Source organism: Oryctolagus cuniculus, chromosome 8 (genome assembly GCF_964237555.1).
Source record: "Oryctolagus cuniculus chromosome 8, mOryCun1.1, whole genome shotgun sequence".
In the NCBI taxonomy this organism is placed as follows: Eukaryota; Metazoa; Chordata; class Mammalia; order Lagomorpha; family Leporidae; genus Oryctolagus; species Oryctolagus cuniculus.
Window position 1 is genome coordinate 59,255,288 of NC_091439.1, and position 27,108 is coordinate 59,282,395.

Genomic DNA, 27,108 nt, shown 5'->3' on the forward strand with positions numbered 1-27,108 from the left:
ATTCTATGCATCTGCTCTCCCACAATATGGCGCTGGGAGAGGAGGAAACAGCTTCTACACAGCTGCCTCTCACCAACTTGACAAGCTGCAGGAGCTGCTCCTGATTGGAGGAGAGCAGCGTGCTCGGCGTGTGGGTAGCAGAGTTGGGATTGGTGGAAGAGGACAATAAAGGAGGAGAGAGACAACATACACCAGGAACACCTGAGGAACATCTGAGCAGCCCCCGAGAGAGCTGGCCAGCGGTGTGCCGCTCCCCCGCGGAAGTGGGGAAAGTGGCAGGGGGGCCCGCCCCTCCACGGAGGTGGAGGGACGGCAGCCAACCCGGGAAGGACCAGCAGCAAACCCGGGGAGGGCCGAGCAGACAAAAGAACTGTGCAGGGTCCTATGTTGTTCCTCCGTGAAGAGGGGGAGCAACAATGCAACATATTATTTTTAGTTGAAAATTATTTTGTTTTAATTAAATGGGGGCTGGCATTATGGCACAGGGTCTTCAACACCAGCATACATGATAGTGCCGGTTTATGTGTTGGCTACTCTACTTCTGAGACAGATCCCTGCTAATGCACTTGGGAAAGCAGCAAAGGACGGCCCAAGTACTTGAGCCCTGTCAACCATGAGGGCAACCAGGATGGAGTTCTTGAATCCTGGCATTGGCCTGGCCCAGCCCCATCTGTTGGAGGCATTTAGGGAGTGAACCAGTGGTGGGAAGACGCACTCTTTCTCTTTCTATTTCTTACTCTGTCTTCCAAATAAGTAGGTAATCTTTTCTCTTTTTTTTTTTTTATAAAGAAAACAATATATTATACACTAATTTTGAGAAGGTTTACTGAGGAATCATCACAATAGGCTAGAAATTTTTAATGTAACCATTATCACCTCTTATAGCAACCAAAATCCCTGTTTAAAAGAATCAGCTTATAATGAGTTGAGCTATACACTATTTAAGAAATTAAATAAACTTTGTGACTATACATAGATTACTATGTGAGGCATTTACCAGTTTGGCCTTCTGGATTTTTTTAAAAAGAAAAACACTAATTAAATTACAAATTCATCTGATGAAGAACATTAAGAATAATCTGAAACAACCTAAATGTCCATCTATAAGAGATAAGTTAAATAAGTGATGCAACAATGAGTTTTATCACTCCTACTTCAGCCCAGGCCAAAACTGCAAAAACTTGCTAACCCATGATTTCAGTGAGCCACTCCTCTTACACTTACTCACTCCCATGATTTTTACTCATTTAATCATAGTAGTTTTAACAGTACAGCATGCAAATACCACATTTCATGACTTTTAAACTTTTTCTAAAGTTTTTTTTTGTTTATTTGAGAGGCAGAGTTATAGACAGAAGGAGACACAAAGAGAGGTCTTCCATATGCTGTTTCACTCCCCAAATGATCACAATGGCCAGAGCTGGGCCAATCCAAAGCCAGGAGCCAGGAGCTTCTTCCAAGTCTCCCACAGGGGTGCAGGGGCCCAAGAACTTGGGTAATCTTCCACTGCTTTATCAGGCCACTAGCAGGGAGCTGGATCGGAAGTAGATCAGCTGGGACTTGAACTAGCACCTATATGGGATTCCTGCACTGCAGCCAGAGGCTTAAGCTACTACACCACAGCACTGGCCCCATCATGATTTTTTTAAAATACTAATTTATTCATTTATTTGAAAGGAAGAGCAACAAAATTTGGGTGATGGTGTGTAGAGGGAGGGGAGAAGAGAGGGAGAGAGAATTGGCTCACTCCCCAAATGGCTGCAACAGCCAGTGTTATGCCATCTTCCACTGTCTTCCCCAGTGCATTGGCAGGGAGCTGGGTTGGAAGCAGAGCAGCAATAACTTGAACCAGCACTCCGATATAGGATGCCAGCGTTACAAGCATAGCTTAACCTGCTGCACAACACTGGCCCCCACATTCCATGATTTGACTGCTACCTATCCTACCAGCCTCATCTCCAATCACATCCACAAACACACAAGCCAACAGTAGCTCCCGCCAAAATAACATTCTCTAATACCCTCATACTTTCACATGGCATGCCATTCTTCCCCTTGTCTGCTGGACTGATATCTAGATCAGCTTCAATATACAATCTAGCCATCTCCAAGATTTGCTTTACCCCTCACAGTAACTTCACGGCCCTCATCACTGCCTTGTCAGCCCCTGTGCATACGTCCAACATAAATTATGGATAGTTCAGATTTATTTATAAATATACAAGTATATTCATACACAGCTCATGTTACATTTCCATAGTTATTTTTTAAATTGAGCTTCCCCTCTACACTTAGAGGTCTTTCAATACACAATACCAGCTCTGAGACAGCGTCCAATAATCTCCTGACAAAGACAGCCATGACAGGTGTGCAAGGTGTTATAAGAGTACAGAGCAGGAATTTCTCTGCAGCGAGGCAGAGAAGCTTTTCAAGAGGAAATGTGAGCCGAATCTTCAAGGATCAGCAGGAATCCAGCATGGGGATAGGTGCAGGGAAAGCCAGGAACAGGCAGAAGGTCAGGCTGTGCAAGGGCCGTCCACTGGGACCGGTGCATCTGGTCAAAAGCTGTCCTTCAGAGACAAGGCAGCTGTCAGCCTGAAGAGCCCGTACTAGGAATCAGAGTTCCAGTCATAATTGTGAACAATCAACAGACTGTGAGCAGCAGATAATGAAACCAGATTACAGTTATGTGTTTTCAAGCACGAAAACGGAGTTCTTTTTAGGATCTTAAGCAAGAGCTAAGATCTATGATATATAATAAGATCATAAGATAGGCAGACAATTAAAATGTATTCTTTTCCCAGTAAAGTCTCTTTCCTGAAAACCACAGGTTTTTTTTATTATTATTAAAATAACATCTTTTTCATCTTTTGGATTTTTAAAATCTCTTTAAATCGAAATGTCTAGCCCTTATATCTTTACAAGTGTACTGAACTGATCTGGACTAAACCCCCTTCATGGAACTAACAGACTGGCTGAACAAATGATATAGATCCACAAATAACCACAACTTTGGGCAGTAGGAGATAGGCTCTGTGCAAGTGTCATAGTGAAAAGTAGAGAAAAAGAAAATATTTCCTGCTACAAAAGTCAGGAAGGCATAGAAGAGAAAGTGGCATTTGAGTTATGGCTGATTTTCTATATGTTGAGTTAGGAGAGAATACAAATTTAAAAATTAAATGTGGTCATTTTTTCCTAATGATGATTCACTTACAGCCAAATATTTGCTTAGAATTACAAGCAACAGTGACATAAAATCAAAAAAGCCAACCAAAAAAGGGAAAGAAAATTTGCAGTAGGAGATATTTTTTTCAGCTCTTGATATAACTGAATATTGAAGTATTAGTTTCTTTCAACTGTGGGCAAAAATCGTAAGCTGGAAAGATCTGTTTTCAATAACTAGAAACTAGCAGGTGTGAATCAGTGTTTTGCCTATCCCACCTCGCTCCTCTCCTGTGGGAGGTTGTTCCTCTATCAAGGGAGTAGCGGCATCAGTCGAGGTTGCCTGAGGGTGATGAAGTGAAGGCAGAAAGGTTTCAGTGGGACAGAGGCAGGAAGACATCACATCACATCACAGCCTGTGTCCCGCTCAGCTCTTGCCCCCCAATCCAACCACAGAGCAAAGCTTTCTACCGCGATGCCCCACAGGCACTTCACATGCATACTTCCAGTACTGGCGTCATTTTCTACACCTGCTCCCCATCATCTGCACCTTCTCCATGTAGTCTAGCTCGTCACAAACAAGCCAGAAACTGGGGGGTCCTTCCGGATAACATCTGCTCCACTCTCCACAACCCTCCTCATCACAACCCCAGCCACCGTGTTATAAACTGAATGCAAGCCAGCTGCCCAGCTAAGTGCCTTCTCAGTAATTTCTCCTGTGATCCTCGTTTTAAAAATGATAATAGGACTATTATCGACATTTAGCAAAAAGAAGTCGGAGCTCAGGAGGGTTAGGAAAGTTCCTCAAAAACACAGTTTGAAGTAGCTCCCTCTGCAATGCCCTGCTGCTGCAGGCCTCACTGTCTCTTCTTCTTAGTCTCTTTCAATCTCTCTCTCCTCTCTTTGTCCCTACCATCACTACTTAAAATCAAGCCTCGCCTCTCAGTAGGTTGACTGCAATAGCCTCTAGTCCTGAGCCTCAATCAGTTGTTCTCCAACTTGCCCATGTGGAAGTTCAGAACCGGGCATGCAACCTACAAGTCTCAGCCATTTGCCCTGAACATGGTGAGACCCTAGACGAACTGAAGCACAAGCTTCTTTCAAGTGGGGTAATTACCTAAGCTCACAGCCAGCAATGCTATGCAGCAACACGGAGCTACTGATGTTCAACACAGCCCGATACCATATTTCCTTTGAAATGCTGGCAACTATTTAAAAAGATGTGAAAACATGAGCCGGCGCCGTGGCTCAATAGGCTAATCCTCCACCTTGCGGCGCCGGCACACCGGGTTCTAGTCCCGGTAGGGGCACCGGATTCTGTCCCGGTTGCCCCTCTTCCAGGCCAGCTCTCTGCTATGGCCAGGGAGTGCAGTGGATGGCCCAGGTGCTTGGGCCCTGCACCCCATGGGAGACCAGGAAAAGCACCTGGATCCTGGCTCCTGCCATCGGATCAGCGCGGTGCGCCGGCTGCAGCGGCGGCCATTGGAGGGTGAACCAACGGCAAAAGGAAGACCTTTCTCTCTCTGTCTCTCTCTCTCACTGTCCACTCTGCCTATCAAAAATTAAAAAAAAAAAAAAAAAAAAGATGTGAAAACACTCAGCAAAAGTACATTCACTTATGTGCTAGATTGGACCCATTAGTACCAGATTATAAGCTCCAAAATATTATGTAATTTCTCTGTTTGCAATCTTTATCATGTTCCTCTAGACGTGGGGATAAAGGCTAATCTATGTAACACAACACCAAAGGCCTTCCGTGAGTAGCCATGCACCTCTCATCAAATAGTCTTGAAACACACAATGAACTCTGCTGGATTGAAAGTCTTACATTTCCTGGAATGTATCCTTAACTCTGGCTTCTGAGGCTGCAATGTATTTCTCTGTCCACCCAGGGTGCCCTTCACTTGAGTGACTCACCTCTTGAGATTTAGCTGGGCCCTCACAATTCCAGCACTCCAGGTCAGGAACACTGTCCCTGAGATGTGTTCCTGCAGAATCCTATACAAAAGCATGGCCTGTGCTAAAACACACTCCACAGTGTCATTAACCGTGGGCCTTCCATGCTAATGATGGAAATCTGAACACCTGGAGCTTCATTTTATTGGGGTGATATCTGCCATGGTGGGCCTAGGATAAGGCAAGGAATGAGGGCTCAGTTCCCAGCTGTCGAATGAATGCATCTACTGAACACCGAGTCCACGGAGTTTTCCCTGATCCTCCCCAGCAGGAAGTCATTCTCTCCCCGAGCCCCTCCCCCCCCAAAGCTCCACCAACTCTTTTGCCCTCTTTTCTACTTTAGAATCATACCGAGAATAACAGATAACCATGTACCGAGTTGAGCTCCTCAAAAGTAAGGGTCCCTATTTTATTAATATTTATATCTTCTCAGCACTTAACTTAGCTCTCAAATATTTGTCAGATAAATCACAGTAACTCTAAAGGCTAAGGTTCCACAGTTCCATTCTATTTCCTTCTGGTTCCATTTCCAAGTGCAAACACTGTTAGATATCACAACTGTTCCACTTTGAGGGCTGTGCATGGATATAATCAGAGAAATGAGAAAGAAATGTTTCAGATGCACAGACAGCTAGCCAGTGAAAGGTTTTATTTTAGGAATGAGTAACTGAGAAAGCTCCTACTTCCAATCCATTATTTATTCCCAAAAGTCGCATGGTAAAACACAATGTACCTAAATTGTGCTTTACACTGTGTATCCCTGAAAGACCCTTGCAAAAGGTAACTCCTAGTTCTCCACCTGCATTCTGTATGTTGACCACACACTAACAACAGCACACACTTCCTAAGAACTGTTCTATAGGAGGCATTCTACTTATGGTCAGCAACAATTCGTGGTGTAGGTTTAAGGAAATTGTGCTCAGAAAAATTAACTCTCTTTTCTCACAGCTGCAAGTCCTAAGAACACAGATCCTGAACCCAGATCCATTGGTGACAAGGCACATATTCTTCTCTCCTCTGTGCATTGTCTCAGCCATAGCTCCCCTGTAAATGTTAATAACTAAAAGATACATACACTTGGACTTTTTTTTTAGTCTCCCTGAGCAAAGAAATCCCTTAACTTTTATTTCTAACACTATCAATTTTCCCCAATGTTTTTATTAAAATCCCACCTCAAAAACATTTTCTAGGACATGTGATACTATCTTTCATTAATCAGTTTAAAACACGTTGTATTGATGGCACCAACTCCATTAAACATTAGAATTTTGCATACTTCACAAAAATTCCTGCTAAGGTGTCATAAGGTGATTTATTAAGCGACATTATTCATTGCCAAAAAATATTTTAAACAAGAAATCCTGTATATACTAAAACAAAAGCATGAATACCCATATTTGCCATTATAACACCTTATATATTTTGTACAATAAAAATATTTCTTACCTGAATTGTTCCATGGAGAATTAATGAACATGAAACATAATCCCCTCAGGTTAATGATAGGCTGGTGTTAGTAATTTCATTTGGTGGACTTTGTTTTTTATATTTGCTTCTTTAAGTATTAAAAATATAAACTGTCCTTTAGGTTAGAATGGAGGTCAATTTATTAGATTCATAGAACAGGAAAAAGGAATTATGAACTGAAAGGGCAAAGATTAATGTATAACTGAATCAAAATTAATTTAGTACAACTGTGAACAGAATAAGCACACCTCTATGGAATAGAGTTTTCCCACAAAGAAGCAACTCAAAAACACATCAAATGTTAAGTTTTGTTTATAGCTTTGTAAAGTTATTATGCAGAAGTTATGCCTTTCGAGACACAGATTAGCCAAAATTATTTCAAGAAATATGTTCATCTAACCTTTGAGCTGGCACCTTATCCTGGCTATTCTCTGCCTTAAGACGTAGAAAGCTGCAAAACAAATGTCCAAAAAAAGAAATTCCAGATCTTTTCTCTGTAAGGAGGCTGGACTTGGGGATTTATCAACTTGTTACATTCCCGGAGACTTACACATATTCAACTTTCAGTGCTTTTCTGAAACAAAAAACATCTAGGACATGTTTAAAATAGTCATATTTTAGTCACCATCTTGTTATTTTAAAACATTTTATAACAAAAACATGAACCAATAATTGAAGTTATGCTATTCTTCAATAGTCCAAATAGTTCAGACCTTTTTGACACTGTATCTTCCAATCCAATTTTTCACTTTCAGAATATTAATTTTTGGTTCCTAGAGACAGTATCCTTTTATTTAAATGCTGTTAAAAAATTGCTGTTAAAACATCTGTAAAAATTAAAATTTTTGATCCATTAGTAACTAAGGCTGTTATTTTTAAATTGATATGTCTTGACTTACCTGTTTCTTACAGACTATATGTTTCCTTTTCTCTACAACTTTGGGGAGAAAAATATTAAGTTTTTTTTCTTCCCTTCCACAGCATATTCTTCTGGCATAGCTGCTGTGGTTGTCAATAGCAACAAGAATTACCATGAAAGTTCGGCCATTTCATTTGAAGATACATAAATAACCCAGCTTGAAGAAAGTAAAGGGAAGAAACGTGAAGCACTATAAATAATGGTCAGTGATGGACCAACCTAGAGATGCTTAGAGAGGTAAGAGAAGAGATGGTTTTTGTCCCTTCTCTTTTTGATCTATGCCTTCCTGCTTTAAAGCATAGAACATCCACTTTAACTTACAATTGGTATCTTTCTTTGTAAAATTTAAAATTAGATGAATGGGGCCTTCTTTAGGGGTAAAATCAGAAGAAAAAAACAGTCTAAATCAAATAAGATTCAGTTGAAGCAATAACTTAACAATTGATCCAGAATGCTTGCTTTGTGTTCTTTAAGGCAATCATTACTTTTTTTTCACGTTGGTTAGGTTTACAATAAATCAGTGTTTTGTTTTTATTGTTGTTGTGAATTTTAAAAGAACTCACCATATCTTGATGTTGACACATTTCTTAAAATAGAATAATGAAATACATCAGGCACAATCTAAGCAAACAGCTGAAAATAAATCAAAGCATAAATAGCAAATTATATTCTGGATCACATATTAAGGAAAACTGTTTATGATTATGGTTATATGTAAGTAGGAAAAAATATAAAAGGATACCGTTTCTGTAATACTCTTTAATTGCCAATTTTGAATAATCTAATTTATCAGAAAAAATTTGTAATTATTTTGAACAAAGGTAAAACAACTCAATAAAGAATAGCAAACATCATTATTTTCTAACTAGTTGTATTAGTACTAAGCAGCCAAACAGTTCTGTATAGTTTATTTTTTTCTTATAATATCATATGGATGGTCATCTTTTTCCCACTTAACATAAACTATCCTTAGTTTTATGGTATAAAAGCATAAAATTTTAGCCAATGTCCTGTATTCTAAAATTTGTACTTTAAAACTATACAAAACTGTATTTTAAATCAAAGCCATGTGAACACTATAATAGATTACTTCCAGAAGTTTCTAGCACCTATTCTCTATTGCTGGGTAAGAAAGTTTTCACAGGCAACCATCACCACATTTTTTTGTAAAGATGCCCTAGATGCATTTTTTGTGTGTGAGAGGTAGTAAAGCAGGATTCATTAGTAACACATAACAGAAAAATCTGTCCCATATTCTGATAATCTGTTCTCTCCATCCATTGTAAAGGCCACAGTCATAAATACATGCAGCACTGCCAGCAAAGCCCCTCAGTTAGAACTTACAACTCCAGAACCGTCTCCTGCAGCGTGCCCCAGAGCTGAGGGTTTGTGTGACATCAGGCACCTTACTATATACATGGTTAAAATTAATAAGCACTTCGGTGATTTTATGAAACTGTGATTCATGCAAAACAGAAAAACTAAACTATTTGGGGATGGCTTCTTGCTTGCTCAACACAGGTTTATGAATTTGGAGCCAGTCCTGGGCTTTGGATGGTGCTAAAGAAAATGAGGGATAAGAAACTTTGGGAAAGTAAGTCTTCTTCCCACCTAATGGTATGCGTATCTTCATGTGAATATTTTAACCTTGCAAAGGATTTTAAAATACCCAAATATCCGGCCATGCCTGGCCTTTGGAAGGAAATAATGCCATGCAACAGACAAAGATGGGTGACATAGTTACTCCATGCAGTTATGACTCAGATCGGAGGCACGCAGCCTTGGAAGCAAGCAGCACGGCACGACATAAGCCCCGCTCATAGGTGACTAGTGCCAGGTACATGCATGGAAGGGGAATGTCCTCTGTGACGTTGCACTTTTCCCTCCCAGGCCTAATCATCAGCTAGGAAAAGTCATAACTAAAAAGTTCACTACAACCCCACCTTAAATTTCAGGTAATATTTTTCATTGTCAAACAGTTTCTATGCACCCTGCAAACTCTTCACAGGCCACTACTGAAATCCGTACATTTCTAACACCAACACCTAGCACAACAGACTCAATGAACACCACATTAACTAGGAATCTGCATGATCCCATTTTCAGTACACTTCTTTGCATTAAAGATACAGACAAATGCACCAGAACTAACCACAAGATTGGAGAGCAGAACACTGAAAAGCTCTACACATTAATTCTTCTTAGCTTTACAGATAATTTTTAAAAATAGTTATTATTTCAAAGACACTTTGGCATTAGTTTGGAAATGAAACTATCAATCAAAATGTCTTAATTCTTGACCATAGAAACCAAGGTATGAGTACAATAAATCTTTTAATTCATCAACTATTTTAAAAATTCAATTTAAAGCACAGAAGAGCACCTCAAAACCACCACAATCTATGTGAAACACCTTGAAATATTCACATTATCATTTGAACTTGAAACAATGCATCCAGTAGAAGCTATTCTCATAGAATACACAATATGAAATCAGTTCTAAACATCCACAGACATTTAAAAACATATAACTAAGCTGAAATTTTATGTTTTCTTATTAATGATTAATGGCTTTGCTACTTGTCATGCACACATTTGGCACATAATTATCAAGTCCCTGTAAAATCTTAACACTGAAATAAGACAGAAAGTCCAAAAGGCTTTGGAAAAATATTTTGGGTAGCAGGGACCTTATATATGGTAAGTCTATCCATGGAGTTTCTGTAAATTTGGCAACTCACACCAGTGACCATTTAAGGACCTTTCACAGAAATTGGATTTAAGAAATCCAATTTGCGAAAAATCATGCAAAGTTCTTTGAAAAATAACATTGTTTTCAGCAAATTAAACATAAATCCAAGAGTTCCTAATTGTTTCCTCCTTTTGTGTACTTCAGCACAAAACTTAAATGATATTTGCTAAAATTTCAGAATAAAACAGTCATATTTAGAAAAGGCAGGGCTGACATTGTGGTGTAGCAGGTTAAGCTACCCACAATGCTGGCAACCCAAACGGGCACTGGTCAAGCCTCAGCTGCTGCCCTTCCAGTCCAGCTCCCTGACAATACATCTGGGAAAGCAGCAGCAGATGGCCCCAGTGCGTGGGCTCTGCACCCGTGAGGGAGACCTGCATGAAGCTCCTGGCTCCCGGCTTTGGCCTGGCCCAGCCCCAGTGATTTCAGTCATTTGAGGATTGAATCAGAGGATGGAAGCGCGTGCTCGCGCTCGCGCTCTCTCTCTCTCTCCACAAGTTTGCTTTTCAAATAAACAAACAAATCTTTTTGTAATAGTTACTTGGGGAATAATTAAAAGGAAAAAAGTCTGTATATGTTCAGTACAGAGACGATTGTTTTTAAAAGAATGCTCGGTTGAATCCACAGATAGAAAGGGCCAACCGTACTCCTTTATGCTGGCTTCATTTGGAAGTTTATTCAGGATCCCATTAGGACAATAATTGTCCCTTTAATTATGTACTCAGTAGTAATTCATGAAACAAAAAAATTTAAAAAAAAAAGCTGTAGTGTATTAAAACAGAACATTTCTGGGGTTGGCTTTGCAGCACTGCAGATTAAACCAACTCTGGCATCATAGATGGGCACCAGTCAGAGTACCAGCTTCTCTCTTTTTTTTTTTTAAGATTGATATATTTATTTGAAAGGCAGATTTACAGAGAAGCAGAGAGAGAGAGAGGTCTTCTATCTGCTGGTTCACTCCCCAAATGGCCGCAATGGCTGGAGCTGGGACAATCTGAATCAAGGAGCAAGGAGCTAGGAGCTGCTTCTGGGTCTCCCAGGTGGATAAAGGGCTTGAACACTTGATACATCATCTGCTGTGCTCCCAGACACATTAGCAGGGAGCTGGACTGGAAGTGGAGCAGCCAGGACTTGAACTGGCACCCATATGGGATGCTGGCACTGCAGGCGGCAGCTTTACCCGCTACACCGCAGTGCCAGCCTCCCAGCTTCTCTACTTCTGATCCAGCTCTCTGCTAATGTGCCTGGGAAAGCAGCAGATAGCCTAAGTGCTTGGGTTCCTGCACCCATGTGAGAGACTTGGATGAAGCTCCTGGCTCCTGGCTTTGGCCTGTCCTAGTGCCAGCCATTGCAGGCCATTTGGAGAATGCACCAGCAGATGGAAGCGTGCATGTTTCTCTCTCTCTCTGTCTCTCCTTCTCTTCTTTTCTCCCTCTCTTCCCCTCTCTGTAACGCTATTTATTTGAAAAATAAAGGAATCTTTTAAAAAACAGAAAATTTCTTTATATTTGATATTATTTAACTAAACTCTATATTATTTTTTTAGTAACTAGGTTTATTTTACACCCCAATTCGCCCTAGCAAGTTCCCAGGGATGCACTGTCAATCACATTAGGCCTATATTACTAATATTTTTCTATTCAGAGTTGGTGGTTTCATCACTTTGAAATCTTTTTTGAGCCAAACGATCTTGGGTACATTCTACTGTCTTGAGGACCATTGATTTGTTCCCATGAAGGGGCAGAAAACGCTGGCCTTGGCAATGCTAACTCAGCTAGCTGCCCTCTGAGTTGATCCAGAGGGACAATTCAGGCAGGTTAGATTCTTTGTTCACTCTGGTGGCCTCTGAGGTAAAGGCCTCTATGCTTCCCCCTAGTAGCTGGGCCCTTACTGAACTCGTGGCCTCTCAGGACTCATGTTGAGCCATATTTCAATATTACTGCTTGGTTTTGTTTGTTTGAGAGCTGGATTCCCCCAGAGCATGTGTTCATCAGGGTTTCAGGTTCTATTGCACCTAGAGCTGGCTCAGGGATATATAAGAATCAGTCTTTCTGCGCACCTCAATGCAAAAGAGTTAGGATGGTGATGGGTAGTGTACTTACTTCCCACATAACTCTGTTTTGAGTCTGTGCGGGCCTAAGTGGTTGATATAAAGCAGCCCTCCTTGAGATCCATGTTGATAAGGAAACCAATTAATGGCCACTGTGATAATATTCACACACTGAAACCAACCAGGAGTTCTGGAAAAATGAATACGGGTCAAAATTCTGTTGCGGGTTCCCCAGCCCTTATCTGTGTTAACAGAGCAAGCAGGATCAATGCTGCATAGACAGAGTTTGTGCCTCTTCTTACTTCCAGGCATAATTAGCATGGAAGTACCAAAGTGTGCAGCAAAATGGTGATGAGTTTATGTATCCACTGGATATAAAATTGATACTAAAAATCTTTCATTTATTTCTTTGCAAACTCTTCTTATACTAGGGCAGAGGAGATTCCTATTTGCACTTCATTCTTAATGTTACTGGATCCAACTCCATCAACTGGTGACAGATCTTCAAAATATATATACTAAAAAAGAAAAGGAAAGAAGAAATGTGCCCTGACCTTTACATTATGAAATAATACAGCAAGCTTTAGGTCACTGCTAGCAATCCTGATTTGAAATTGTCTTGCCTTACCTGAAACTGTCTAGCCACACATCACAATTGGATACTCGGGGTACAGTCATGCCAAACCATCACAAAACTAAGTACGCAGATGCTGTTTCTTAAATCACATGCAAAACAGCTTTGCATGAGCTGCACTTTTATAGTAAGGGCCTCATCTTCCATCAGAGGAGCCATCCAGTGGCTTTGCAAAAACCACCACTGGCTTCATGACAGAAATGTTCCTGCAGTGCTTTGCACGCCCTCCTGCAACCCCCTCTGCAAAGGGCCACGGGAAAGTCTTCTCTCCAAACCACATGCAGAAGTCATAATTTCCCCATGCCCTGTTTTGCTTTTTCGCCCAAAAAACATCATGAATTATACAGCCTTTTTCCTTTGGCCACCAAAAACTAACAGCCAAGTTAGAAAACATATTTAGGATCCTCTCACATATCCACATTTTAATAACCCTCTCTCCTGACACCTTTTATGTTACCCCTTTTTTCTCCTTCTGGCCCTTGTTAATTTTATTTTACTGTTTCATTGCATGAATACCTAGAGGCCACTTTACATCCTTTCTCAAACAATATAGACTAATAGAAATAAGGAAATTGGTTCTGTTTATATTTTACGGTCCTTTCCAAGGAATCAAATATAAAAAATAACTGAACAGAAGGTTTACATTCTGTAAAATTATTCATGATTTATTCTTCTTTGAGTTATATATTTACCTAAGAAAATTTATAACAATAAAATGAGACCTCTTCAATTATTGTACTAATAAAGAAGGAAGCTGTCTCTATAATTCTTCCATTTCAAAGTGAGTACAATAGTATTGATATAGGCACAGACATTCATTACAGCATATTCCACCAAAACAAAAATGAAAACCACTCAGTGTGCATAAATGAGTGATTAATTGGGACCGGCGCCGTGGCGCAGGTTAATCCTCCGCCTACGGGGCCGGCGTCCCATATGGGCGCCAGGTTCTAGTCCCAGCTGCTCCTCTTCCAATCTAGCACTCTGCTGTGGCCTGGGAAAGCAGTAGAAGATGACCCAAGTGCTTGGGCCCCTGCACCCACATGGGAGACTGGGAAGAAGCACCTGGCTCCTGGCTTCAGATCAGCACAGCTCCGGCCATTGCGGCCATTTGGGGAGTGGACCAACGGAACAAAGACCTTTCTCTCTGTCTCTCCCTCTCACTATCTGTAACTCTAACTCTCAAATAAATAAATAAAATCTTTTAAAAAATAAGTGATTAATTAATAATGGTACCTACATAGCAAGTGTACAGCCATTTAAAAGAATAACTCAGTGGCTGGTGTGGCATAGCAGGTAAAGCCACTGCCAGCAATGGCGGCATCCCATATGGGTGCCAGTTTGTGTCCTAGCTGCTCCACTTCCAATCCAGCTCCCTGATGATGGTCTGAGAAAAGCAGTGGAAGATGGCCCAAGTGCTTGGATTCCTGCCATCCTGGTGGGAGATCCAGATGAAGCACCTGGCTCCTGGATTCGGCCAGGCTTAGCCCTGGAATCCTGGGAAGTAAACCCGCAGTTGGAAGACCTCTCTTTCCCTCTATCCCTCTCTCTCCATATCTCTGACTTCCAAACAAATAAATAGATCTTGAAAAAAAAAGTCAGTTTTCATGAGTTGATAAGTACTGGTCTCCAAAATGTAAAATTATATGAAAAAGGCATAATACAAGAAATGTTGTACTTTATACTATTATTCTATGGAAAAGAAAAATTATGAAAATCTTTATAAATCTCTGCAAAGATCATTAAGAAACAGTGGTTACCCATTAAGGGTTGGCATTATGTATCAGGAAAATGAATAAATTTGCTATGTTTTTAAATTTTTTCCTAAATATTCATTTCTCACTTTTCAAAAAGAAGACAATTTAAATATATAATTGGGATAAGGATTTAAATAACTACTGGAAAAGATATACCCTTACAGTTTTAAAGTCATCCTATAAAGTATTCTGGTACCAAAGTGTTTTGGTAGCTATTGAAAATCTTTTTATCATAACAGATATCCCTAAAAAAAACAGTATTCAGATCTCAGAGTTCTCCATGTGCCTCTCTAATCAACCACAGGTCTAGGGAAAAAGTACATATTGCATGCATATGGATAAAAATGATGGTTAAAGGATAAAAATAAGGCTGGTGCCGCGGCTCACTAGGCTAATCCTCTGCCTGCGGTGCCGGTACTCCAGGTTCTAGTCCCGGTTGCTCCTCTTCCAGTCCAGCTCTCTGCTGTGGCCCGGGAAGGCAGTGGAGGAGGATGGCCCAGGTCCTTGGGCCCTGCACCTGCATGGGAGACCAGGAGGAAGCACCTGGCTCCTGGCTTCGGATCGGCGCAGTGCGCCATGCCGTGGTGGCCATTTGGGGGGTGAACCAACGGAAGGAAGACCTTTCTCTCTGTCTCTCTCTCTCACTGTCTAACTCTGCCTGTCAAAAAAAAAAAAAAAAAGGATAAAAATAATAGATCAAGGAATTACGCAATTCTTAGAAGAATGTGTGAATCTTTCTTACAAAATAAAATAATACCACATCCCTAAAAAGTAGACAACTGAGAGGCAGGAGTTCAAGGTGAGACCCTGGCCAATGGGCAAAACCACCACGATCTCCCAGCATCAGCCAATGGCCTCTGCTCCAAGGAAAACAATGAAAAATGAGATCAGACAGATCTTTACCGACCTGTCAGAGGATTTTTATGGAAAATGTCTCCTAAAGTCAAGTAACAGATCTGAGTCTGGGTCTTGGGTTGCCAGAGCCTTTATTGAGCATTACCATCCTGTCTTTCCCATTTATCTAGTCACAGATCAGTGGCCAAATGATAAACATTACAAATGCTTATCCTATTTGATCACATATAAATTGTCTCCTGCAGAAATACTAGAGCACATACAAAACAAGTCCATTATAATATCCAACATTATTTTAGAATTGTTGGTATTGGCAAAACATTAGAATCCACACAAACATCCATCAATAAGAGACAGTATATGAAGCTATGGCATAGCCATACAACACAATACTATGAATCTGTAAAAAAGGAGGTTCTTCATGTACAATAAAGACAGCCCTTCAAGATACATGTTAAGAAAAAGAAGGAAGATACAGAGCAATGAGTGATACAGTATGATTTCATTTATATCAAACAGGTCATGGACAGGGGCACCTGGAGAGATACAGGTATAGGAATTCACCCCTAAGTATGTAAAATATTTCTGAAATGTATACAGAAAACCAATAACACTTATTGTTCCAAGAAGCAATATTTGAGGAAATTAATGCATTTTCTCTTAGGAAGCAAACTAGATTTTAAAGATTGGAGGTGAAAAATTTAAAAACTTAGACAAAATTGATGGGAAAGGGGCAAAAGTGTTGGTATGTGAGGGGTGGGAGAGTAACGAAGGTGAGGACATGAGACCTCTTCTCTCTCGCCATTTTGTCTCCCTAGAAAGGAGGCCCAGCTTCCGTGATGAGCATCTTTTCTTACTTGAAGGGTACTGCATGGCATCACTCAATATCATCTCACCTTTTCACCATGAGAGCATAGAGTTGATTCAGTTGACTCAAAACACATATAACATGGATTCTACAGATGAAAAGCACCAAATAGAAATGCTGAACACTACACTTTCTACCAGAGGGTGGGTGGGGTGGGAACAGACTTCCACTTAGGGAAGCCTATCCAAAAGCTCCAAGCAACCATCACAAGTCTTTTCTAGGGCCAGCAGCACCTCCTTGGTGCCCATGTGTATGTGCACGGGCACAGTCAGGCAACACACCCCTGTGGCAGGTGTCTGAGGCCATATCTAGCAGCTGAACTTGCCAAGACTAGAGAGCTTCCCTCCACTTGGCCTTTCTTCCAGCTTGACAAGCACTAAAATCTCTAATCCATTAAAGTTAACATCTGTTCAGATTAACTTTATGCAGGGTTCTCAGGAAATCAGTGGATCTTAATAGTGTTATGTCAAGATCAGTTCTAATGAGAGCAAGGAAGGAAAGAACTAAGTAATTTCTGTGAAACTTACCTTTGAAGAATACACATACTCAAAAATTACCTGTTTGCAAAGGTCAAACTTCTTCAACACTGATTTTCGTTTGGAATCTGCATTCCAAGACCACTTGAAGATACCCAAAGTACATGGTGTTCTTAAACAACCTTTCTAGGAAAGTGGTAGTTCAATAATCTTAACCAAAAGCTTCACTTCCTAAGGATCTGCAGATTCAAGCTTAGGGCCAAATGAAATTATACAACAGTGTATTGCATTTTTTATGCCTACTCAAAAAAGAAAAGAATCAGATTCTGCATTCTCATCCCAAAATCAGGGGAAGAAGCTAATCAAGTCAGGACAATGAAGTATGCTTAGCTCCATTAGGCTTGTCCCAGAGCCCTGCCAGCAATCTTCAAAATGGGTCTGAACAGCACAGCGTTCCCCCTACTACCCACTGCTGCCATTTACTCCAAAGCCTGGTATCATGTGTGGGTATTCTGAAAATGTTATATAGGAAATGGATGCTTGGCCCAGCAGTAAGGACCCTACATCCCCAACTTCACATCAGAGTGCCTGGGTTCCACCCCCAACTCTAGCTCCCAATTCTAGCTTCCCATCAATGCAGACTCTGGGAAGAGGCAAGTGATGCCTAAAGTGGCTGGGTCCTTGCCAGCCATGTGAGAGACCTACGTTAAGCTCCCAGTTCCCAGTTCCAACCCCAGCCCAGCTGTAGGCATCTGGGGAGAAGACCAGCAGATGGGATTTCTATCTCTCTCTCTCATTCTGTGTCTCTCTTTCTACCTCTCAGATAAATAACTTTTTTAAATGTTAAGTATATAAAATACTAATTCATATTCAGTGGAAGTTGCCATAGTTGTTGACTACAAACAAAAAGGCAATATTTATCAGAAATGTCCTCTATGTGGGGAAGCCACTATGTGTGGCCTTCAAAGAAGATTGCAATCTTTATTATGTACTCCTGTTATTTTAAAGAGTGTTCAAGGGGCTGGCATTGTGGCATAATGGCTAAAGCCACTGCCTACAACACCGGCAACTCATATGGGCACCAGTTCATGTCCCGGCTGCTCTGCTTCGAATCCAGCTCCCTGCTAATGCACCTTAGAAGGCAGCAAAGAACTGCCAAAGTGCTTGGGCCCCTGTCAGCCTTATGGGAGACTCAGAAGAAGTTTCTGCCTCCTGACTTCTGACTTCAGCCTGGCCTAGCCTTGACTGTTGTGGCCATTTGCAGAGTGAACCAATGGATGGAAGATCTCTTTCTGTGACTGTCCTTCTCTCTGTTAACTCTGCCTTTACTAGCTTCAGGGAAGACAGAGGAGGAAGTTAAGATTCAGAACTAACTGGAGCTGGTGCTGTGGTGTAGCCTAGGCTAGGCCTCCACCTCCCAGCACCTGTTCAAGTCTCAGCTGTTCCACTTCAGATCCATCTCTCTATTTATGCCTTGGGAAAGCAGTGCTTGGGCCTCTGCACCCATGTGGGAGACCTGGAAAAAGCTCCTGGCTTCTGATTGGCCAGCTCAGGCCATTATGGCCATCTGAGGAGTGAAACAGCGGATGGAAGACCTATCTCTCTGTTTTTTCCCTCTCTCTATCTGTAACTCTGCCTCCCAAATAAATAAGTTAAAAGAGGTAGAGAGGTAGAGAGATAGAGAGAAAAGACCCAATAAAGCAATATCTAAGTGTAGGTTTTCTATCTCTCCAATATCTTCAGAAGAAACATAACATCTGCATTTTCTCCAGTCTTAAGGATAAAAGATATAAAACCATCCTAATCTGCATCATTTCCTTCAAAAACCACAAACTGCTCACTAACAGCCAAAGAACTCAGAAAGTAAATAAGTTTGTTGAAACTTGGAACTAGCTTGAGTTCTTCTTCGCACCTCGGGAAAGTACTTTCCACAAGAACACTACTGTCCTAAGTCGCACAATGGCCGAATCTCCAAGTGAACAGAAAGACAACTCTGCAGGGTTGGAGTATCTGGATCCTATGTATCCCTTTCTACATTACGGATGTTCTTGGGTGGCTCCAAAGGCCACTGAAGATCTGCTTGCAAAATAGGAAAACTGCAGCTGGAAAATGTTAGTTACCTCATCAGGTACAAAAGTCAGAACTTGAACTCAGGCTCCCAAATTATCTAATGCTTTAGCTAAAAACTGTTTCCATAGTATACACATTCTGTTAAAATAAAATATACAAACTCTGACAAATCTGTTTGGCAGTCTTCAATTGGTAGGAGCAGATAAAATTAATTAAAGTGAAATGCACCACTGAGATGATAGAAGAGTTAAGGAACAGAGTAATTGCGTAGCAAGAAATAGAAATATTTTGTGACAATTCCTGAGTACGATTAAAGTGCTGTGTGCTGGAAATAGGGAACCATCAGTGTGTGAACATAATAAGAAATTTTCACTTGACAATAAAGAGCCACATCAATATTCATTCAAAACTGAAGGCGATTAGAAAATCACACTTTGAATTTTCAATAGCTAGACATCTATTTATAAGTCAAGAACACAAAACAATCAAATAGAAAGAAGCCAAGGGTATGACCCACAAAAGAACTATGAAAACACAACCTGCCTATTTCTGGAATGGGCCATGCTTTCCCAGTAGGGGAGGGGAGGAATGTTAGGACTGACTGTTGGGTGGTTCAGGCAGGAAACTGGAGGGCAGATTCTATGCCCACTGGGGTGGTATCTCTGATCCACCCCTCCTCATTCCCAAAGGGAAGGTTAGTAAATCTCCCAGCTGAGTATGGCTTCATGGCTCGAATAAGGAGCCAGGAGGGGAGGTCTGGCAACATAGCCCCCTCATCGTAGTTGTTCTCTCGCCAAACAAGTCCACAGAAAGGAGGGTGGCAAGTGAACATGAAACGAAGCATGTTTTGTGTAGTATGTATACTGGACTCTCATTCATATTGGGTCAGAACATCTCACAGACACTCACTCAGATGGAACAGACCTTCACCTACACATCGCTGCACTAGGTCATGGCACTGATCTGATTACTATAACAAGGGTGCCACTTGCTCCTGCTTACACACACACATCTCCTAAGAGATAGATGCACAGGGAGGTTCTGGGCACAGGTGGAAATAGTTGCCTTTCACTTTGCTGCACAAGACACCTCTGTCAAAGAAGGGAGCATGCTCCTCATGGAAGAGAACCCAGAGATTATAAAAGGGTCAGACAGGCAAAAACATTTTCTGCGTTACATCTCCTAGAAGCTCTTTGCCATTTTGATGGGTAGTCCATTACGAGATCTAATTGTTGAAGATCTTCAAGGTATTTCCCTTGAGTATGTACAGTGATCAAGCATTGAATTGCATCAAGTCTTCCTTCTAAACACACTCAGGAGTTCTCAGAGCCACTCCATGCATCCCCGTAAGTAAGTCTCTTTTGTTGCTTTTCTGCTCCTTGGAACCGACCTCTGGCCCCCACATTCCTCTACCTATTTATATCAAAACAAACACAGACAGAACTAGGAACTGACAAGAGACATTTGGACCATCTGAGATTCCGGAAAAATAAAACACACAGAAGGAACCATCCATCTTTGAACTCATTTTTACAATCTTGTTATCTTCAACATGCATGGTAAAGAACCATTTGGCTTTTTTGATCTAAAAGGGAATTTTATTTTACTGCCAACACAGAGAACCTTTATTTTGGCAGCATAAATATAAAAAGTATACGTATATATGATGCCTAATGAACAAAGAATCTGACTGCACATGTGTATTCTGTCCCATAACCTTGTTTTAGTAGTAATATTCTTTATATTTCTTTAATTTTACCACACCCATATGCAGTATTTACTCTGTGTGAGGAACAGTGTGACATGCTTTAAAAATTATAACTCATTTAATCCTCACTAAGGTCCTCTGAGAGATGTACAATTTGTGATTTTTTTTTTTAGATTTTTATTTTTATTTGTTCGAAAGGCAGAGTTACAGAGAGGCAGAGGCAAAAAGACAAAGGAGTTCTTCCATCCGTTGATTTACTCCCCAAATGGCCGCAATGGCTGGAGCTGAGCCGATCTGAAGCCAGGAGCCAGGAGCTTCTTCTGGGTCTCTCATGTGGGGCTCAAGGACTTACACCATCTTCTGCCACTTTCTCAGGCCACAGCAGAGAGTGGTCAAAAGTGGAGCAGCCGGGACTTGAACTGGTGCCTGTATGGGATGCTGGCACTGTAGAAGGCAGCTTTACTCGCTAAGCCACGGCACCTGCCCCTAGACTCATTTTTAAAGGTGAGAAAATAAAGCACAGAGAGGCTAAATGACTTGCCCAAAGTCACATAGCCAAGAGGAGATGAAGCTGGAATTTAACCCCAGTCTAGCTCCAGCCTAGGAGCTATTTCAAACATTCACCAAATAAGCAATAAAATGTGATTTGTGAAAAATCACCCTACATATTTTTAATAATATTACCATTCAATAATTAATTCATGTCAAGTTGCCGTTTCCTCAGATTCTGTTAGAGGAAGAATGGGGCCAGTGCTGTGCTATAGTGGACTAAGCCTCTGCCCATGGCACCAATATCCCATATTCATGCCGGTTCTAGTCCTGACTTCTCCTTTTCGGATCCAGCTCTCTGCTATGGCCTGGGAAAGCATTGGAAGTGCTTGGCCCTTGCACCGGCGTGGGAGACCTGGAAGAAGCTCTTGGCTCCTGGCTTCAGATCGCCCCAGCTCCAGCTGTTGCAGCCATTTGGGGAGCAAACCAGCAGATGGACGACCTCTCTCTCTCTCTCTGTCTCCCCCTCTCTCTATCTGTCACTCTACCTCTTGAATAAATAAATATCTTTTTAAAAAATAGTAAGAATGAAAAGAAACAAAATGACAACATAGTAAATTAGTGTATGTATCTGTTAGGAAAGTTACTGTGCAAAAAGTGAAACACTAGAAAATCTTTTGTTTAGATTTGGTACTGTCAGTGTAACTTTAAAAAGTCTCTACACTCATCCAAAATCAAGATCACCAAGCTAGATCCACATCAGATAAAATGTAATTGCATGGTACAGAAAAATAGAAAGCTCTCAGAGATGCTTCCTGGGGAATCCCACGTTTGATGAGTCTCTCAGGGATCCAAGAAGTTTTCTCCTTGGAATGCTCTCAGCACACCTGCAGATAGCCTATGTGCCCTAAGCCCCCACCTTCAGAGAAGTGCCGTCCATGGCTGCCTAGGGCCTTCTGCCAAGGCAGCCTGGGCCAGGGTGTGGCTCTAGGGCTGCACATACCTCAGAGCACTTGCATATTCGATCTGGGAGTCTGCTGCAGATTAAAGCGAGCCAGGAAGGAAGAAACTGTCTCCATTCCTGCATTTCTCGCTCTGGAGGGGTGTAAGTACACACTCAGGAATATGTGGTAGGGTCCTTGGCCTCCTCCACTGCCACAGCTGTGGCCTCTAGCTGTGCACATACTCCAGACAGTGTGGGAGGAGTGGCAGAAGCCCAAATTGCACCAGGCATCATTCTTCTCTTTCACCATCTTCCCTTGAAAGCAATGTTGACCAGCAGTTCCCCAACGGGGACCAGCAGTTCTTCCTTTACTGAGAACAAGTTACCACGATCCCCCTGTCCCCTGGGCAATGGCCCAGCCGTGCAGAGGAGCTAGCCCAGCGGCTTGCAGGGTGCAGGCAGACACAGCATCAGTGCCTTTCTCCTTCCAGCACCAACCAGAGCAACAGCTTCAGGCAGCCGGCGACTGTCCCTCTCCCTGCTTCACAAAGTTAAGGATGACCATCACAGGCATCCTCAAGAGTGAAGATAGCAGAGGAACTTTCTGGAACCTGAATTTACATGACTCCACATCCTGCCAACCTCCTTCTAAGACAGGCTCCTCCACTGCCAGTTCTCACCTTCCTGATCCCTTCGTGAGTCCTCCCTGCCCTTTCCTGGTGAGTGATAAAGCGAATATCCCAACGTGGAACTCACCTTAATTCCCATTACCTCGCCGGTGCCTGCCTAGCACTGAAAAGACACTCAGAGGGGTTGGCCTTGTGGCGTAACAGGTAAGAGAGAAAGACACCCTGGAAACAGACTTGATCATTTGGGGATTTCCCTTTTTGCTCCTGTTTTTTTTTTTTTTTTCATCTAGCAGAAAGACAGGGATAAAATTTTATGATCTACACAGATTGCTGGAAACAAATTTCCTAAGTGTCTCAAACTTTTGTGATGAGGTTCTGAATCTTAACATCAAAATATCCATTTGTGATCATGAAAAACTAACACTCGTGTTCTGATGTGGCACCTATTACACGAGGTTGATTACCCATGGAACTTCCAAGTGATGTTTTTCCAGAGATCTGTCTGTGGTTATACTAGGTGGTCCATTTAGAACACTGTCAATTCAACCTCACTTCAAAAAAAAAAAAAAAAAAAAGACTTACACATGGGCCACTTTACACAACAGCTATGGTGTGGATTTTGTAAGTACTCTCAGGCTCAGAGTCTATTTAGTGTAAATACAGTCTAGACTTATTATCTTACTCCCATCTCAGCCACCTCAGCCTGTAGCAAAACAAGGAAGTAAGCCTAATGAGAAAACAGAAGCTAGAGAGACCGGGGAGAAATACTAACATCCTTAATGGCTTTTATGTGAACGACAAAGCCACCCCTCTCCTCCAGGTGGCTCAGGTTGGAAAGGGGCAGGATAGGAAGTCAGAGACCTTCCCCGGAAAACTTCCAGGTCAGGCTCTCAGCACCAAGCCCTGCTCAGGCACTGAGCACTCCCAGGTGTGGCGTGATGCCCCGCCCCCCAGAGAGGTGAGGTCCCAGGTCTGATACTCACGTTGACACTGTCCCCAGGACTGGCGAGCCCAGCCCCAGCAGCAGTCAATCCTGCCACCGTAACGACACAGGCCAATGGACGACACTATCTGCCTGGGCCACCTACCAAGCAAACAGATTCAAAATAAATAAGGATCCTCTTGAGATCAAAGATAATTTCCTTTTTGTTATTTGAGAAAACTTGGCAAACCACACCCAACAATCTGAAGGCAGGTTTCAGACAGTTAAACAGATACACCGTCAGCACCCGGGGCTAGGAACAGAGCCGAGGGCACCATCCTTTCTCAACTAGAAACAGCACCAGCTACAACGCAGAATTCTCAAGGCTGCCACTCACAGGGTGGATTCTGAAGCCTGAAATAAAACAGATTCCTCAAAGACCCACACCTGGGGGCGGGGGAGGGGGAGGCGGCGCGGGAGCAGTTTGTACTGAGTCATCATAAACTGAAAGGTATTAAACAATACAAGATGTGGCACAGCTGAAAGAAAAAAAGTAAAAGGCGGATTGGGAAAGGGGCAGAAGGACGGGGTTCCTCAGAAACCAAATGAAATGAAGCGTTTTCAGACGCCGCACGTGGAGCTTGCTGCAGCAACAGTGCGTGCTCATTCCCTCTCTACTGTAAATAATGACTACAGAAAGTATGGGATTTCAAGGTACTGGTTTATCCACCGCATGACACTTGGACAAACTGCGAGGACTGGGCCACTTGCTTTCTTGCTCAGATTCGCACCTAAAAGACTTCTCCCTCCGAGAGGATCCACAAGGGAATTGGGTGTTCTAGCCCTCTGGTTAAAGCTACTTTAAAAGCGGACGCACGTCACGTGGCGCGCTTGCGGTAAATAGGCGTACAAGAAACGCACAGCGTGCCCAAAGGTGGGAAAGAGTTGCCTAAAAAACAAAAGGCGCAGCCTCGGGCGGCGACCCGTGTTTTCTTTCAACTCCCTGATCTTTTCAACTCCCCTTTCCTCCACCTGCGCAGGTCCAAAGTTCAAAATAACCCCAACTCCGTATTTCCTGCGCCCAGGTGCTCCACAGGCGGGGCCGTTTCCCCTCCGCGCTCCACTGGGTCCCGTCCTTTCCCCTCCCAGGTACGAGGCAGCCAATCAGTCGCGGAATTGATTCGTCCTAAGATTGCAGGTGGAACAGGCGCGGCGTCTCGCTTCAGGGCTGCGCCGAGGGGTCGGGGGCGCCGCGGGACCTCTGGGGCTGCAGCCCTCGCGCGCCCGCCGGGAGAGTCCGGTCTGCAGGTGCGCGCAGGCGGGGGCCGGGCCCGCCTCCCGAGCCATCCCCGTGCTCGGTCAGTCACTCACTCACCCGGCGCCCGCGCGGACCCCGCGGCGGGAGCGGGGAGCTGGGAGCGGCCGCGCCAGGGCCCGCTGAGCGGCGGCAGCGACGCGGCCCGGGGTTGTCGGGACCTGTCAGAGCACGCAGCAGGCGGGCGCGGTCTGCGGAGCTGCTAGCTCTCTCTCCCCATCATATACTCCTGGCGCCCCCCACCCGCAGTCTTCATTTTGAGGCCCCCATCAAGGGGGCGGCAAACAGGTCCCCCTAGTAAGCCCCAGCCGCTTCCTCGGCCCCACTCTTTGTTGTGAGGGCCCTGACAGCTCCGCCCCGCTCGCCCGAAGTTTTCCCCCACCGAACAGCAGTCTACACCAAGAGTCAGTGTCCCGGCCGGGGAATGCCCCCACGCGTCACCTCTGCTCTGGCAGCCCCACCGCGCCCTCGGGGCTGAGCTCCACGGCCCGCGCCTTCCTACTCCCGCAGCCCCAGTTCCCGCGCGGGTTCCGGGACTGGCCGGGGTCGCGCGCTCCCGGCGGCGGGGCAGCCCCTGGCCGCGCTGGACGGCGCTCGTCCCGCGGAGACGGTGCGGCCGCCAGACCTCGGCACCGGGGAGACGCCTCTCCGGCCGCGGAGAGGGACTCAGTGGCGCGGACAGGAAGGGAGCGCGGGAAGGAGGAGAGGGCGCCCCGAGGCCCCACTCACCTCCCGTCGAAGTCGGCGGCCGCCTGCAGGGAGAGCGAGGACACGAGCACCAGCGCCAAGGGGAAGTCCATGCTGGCCGGCGAGCCCCGGGCGAGAGCGCGGCTGCGAGCGGGCACAGGTTGGGTGCTGGGCGCGGTGAAGAGGCGCTCCCGCCTCCTCGGCTCCGCGGAGCAGCTGCGGGTCCCGGGATCCTTCTGTCGCCGCCGCCGCCGCCGCGGCTACCGCTGCCACTCCTGGAGCCAGAGGCGCCGCGCGCAGCCGGAGCAGGTCTGCGGCGCTGCGCCGGGAGTCCCCTCCGCCACCCTCCCCGCGAGGGGAGGCGCTGCAGGGGGAGCTGCGCCGCCCGCGGGGAGGGGCGCCGGGCCGGGTGGGGGGCGCGTGCACCCGCCCCGCCGCGCTCCGAGCCTGGCGAGCGAGGAGGGCACTCGGCCCCTCCCGGGGGCCCGGCGGGGCGGGGGCGCTGCGGGACCAGTGGGGCGAGCCTCGGGCTGAAAGAAAAGTTACAAGCCCGATCTGGGAAAAGGGTGAGCAGAGGAGAAAAAAGAGGCCCGAGACGAGGGTGCGCTTTCGGCCGGGTCCGCCGGAACAGGTGGTGACCGCGGGAGCCAGCGGCGCCTCTCACCGGGGGTGGGTAGAGACGCCCCAGACCCACTGGGGGTTTGGGGGCTGGAGCTGGGCACTGTCTGCGTTTCGTGAAACCACAGCACGACTTGGACAAATTAGCGAGGGCAAACTCTGCTTCTCCCGCAGAGCTGGCAGAGGCGGGCGTGTATTTTTTATTTTCTAACCAACGGAAAGAAATGTCTGGCCAGTGGAGTCGTGAAGAAGCAAACGTGCTGACGGTTCCCCCTGAGAAGTGCCAGTTCCACTGAGCACTTAGGGCAGTGAGCGGCGCCCCCTTAGAGGCACGTGCGGTCCGCGAGGGGAGGGCTGTGACCGCGCGGGAGTCGTGGTGCCGAATCTCGCGGAGATCACGCAGAGACATTTTAAGTTGCTGTTGCTCTGTTGTTGCAGAGCGCAAAGCACTCTCGTCTGTTCAAATGAAAATGGGCGATTAGCCTACCACGCTCCTGAAATGCGATCAAGGCATCCCCCTTCTCCAGCCCCATGGCGCTCACCCACCACGTGTCACGTCTCCTGGTTCACGGCCTACCTTTCACGACGCACACACCAGACATGACCCCACCGTGGGGCCACCGGACCCAGGCACCTGCAGGGTTCACAGCCTCACTTCCTTAAGTCTTTGCTCAGAGTGACCTCCCTAAAGAGACCAACCAGGACCACCCTGTTTGAAACGGCAACTTGCCCTGTCCTAAGGCTTTCTGACCTCTTTCTACGTGGGCTTTTCGCCACACCACGCAGCTTCTGCTCCACCGTACGATGTGCTTATTTCTTGTTTGTGTGTCT

The 27,108-nt window shown here is 44.4% G+C and overlaps 1 protein-coding gene across 4 annotated transcripts in view; it reads right to left on the minus strand.

Annotated features, from left to right (window-relative positions):
- NPNT (nephronectin) overlaps window positions 1-26,041 on the minus strand; it is an 82,579-nt gene extending 56,538 nt beyond the window's left edge. Inside the window, exons 1-3 of one of the 4 annotated variants that reach the window (XM_008267522.4) lie at window positions 25,702-26,041; window positions 23,719-23,819; window positions 6,986-7,036 (exon numbers count right to left, since the gene is read on the minus strand). In XM_008267522.4, coding sequence (XP_008265744.1) covers window positions 6,986-7,036; window positions 23,719-23,819; window positions 25,702-25,772 — 223 coding nt within the window. In that variant the 5' untranslated portion in view covers window positions 25,773-26,041. The remainder of the gene's footprint in view (window positions 1-6,985; window positions 7,037-23,718; window positions 23,820-25,701) is intronic. The other 3 variants (XM_002717182.5, XM_008267523.4, XM_002717181.5) reach the window with 3 other exon arrangements.
- Between the last annotated feature and the right edge of the window lie 1,067 nt (window positions 26,042-27,108).